At 62.5% G+C, this 413-nt stretch overlaps 1 protein-coding gene across 1 annotated transcript; it reads left to right on the top strand.

Annotated features, from left to right (window-relative positions):
- Positions 1-6: 6 nt before the first annotated feature.
- LOC107734762 (HHIP-like protein 1) lies at positions 7-406 on the top strand (the record flags this gene model as incomplete). The annotated part of the gene is made up of 1 exon (XM_016546697.1): positions 7-406. A coding segment is annotated over one exon (400 nt), but the record flags the coding sequence as incomplete, so codon positions are not given.
- Positions 407-413: the final 7 nt, after the last annotated feature.

Here is a 413-nt window from a genome sequence, read left to right as displayed (position 1 = left end):
ACCACCGCAAACACCCAAACCGGCAGACCGGGCAAACGAGGCCGAGGCAAGCCCAGGAGGAAAGGGGAGCGGAGGGGTCGATCTCGAGCCGGGACGGCGAGGCTGGTCAGCGCAGACGGACACAAGGACCGCGGCCGAGTGGAGATCTTCGTGCGGGGCGAATGGGGCACGGTGTGCGACGACATGTTTAACATACAGGCTGCGGCGGTGGTCTGCAGGCAGATGGGGTTTCCCGTGGCTCTGCGGGTGGCGAAGAGAGCCGAGCTCGGGGCGGGAGGCGTCGGCGTCAGAATCCTGCTGGACGACGTGGAGTGCGAAGGAACCGAACGAACTCTACTGCACTGCAAACATGCCAAACTAGGCAAAAACAACTGCTCTCATGACGAGGATGTAGGGGTGGTTTGTGGCCATTA

This window comes from Sinocyclocheilus rhinocerous, unplaced genomic scaffold (assembly GCF_001515625.1).
Source record: "Sinocyclocheilus rhinocerous isolate Xijiao unplaced genomic scaffold, SAMN03320098_v1.1 C35230098, whole genome shotgun sequence".
Classification (NCBI taxonomy): Eukaryota; Metazoa; Chordata; class Actinopteri; order Cypriniformes; family Cyprinidae; genus Sinocyclocheilus; species Sinocyclocheilus rhinocerous.
The sequence above is the reverse complement of the archived record's forward strand: the minus strand, read 5'-3'. Positions and strand labels throughout refer to the sequence as shown.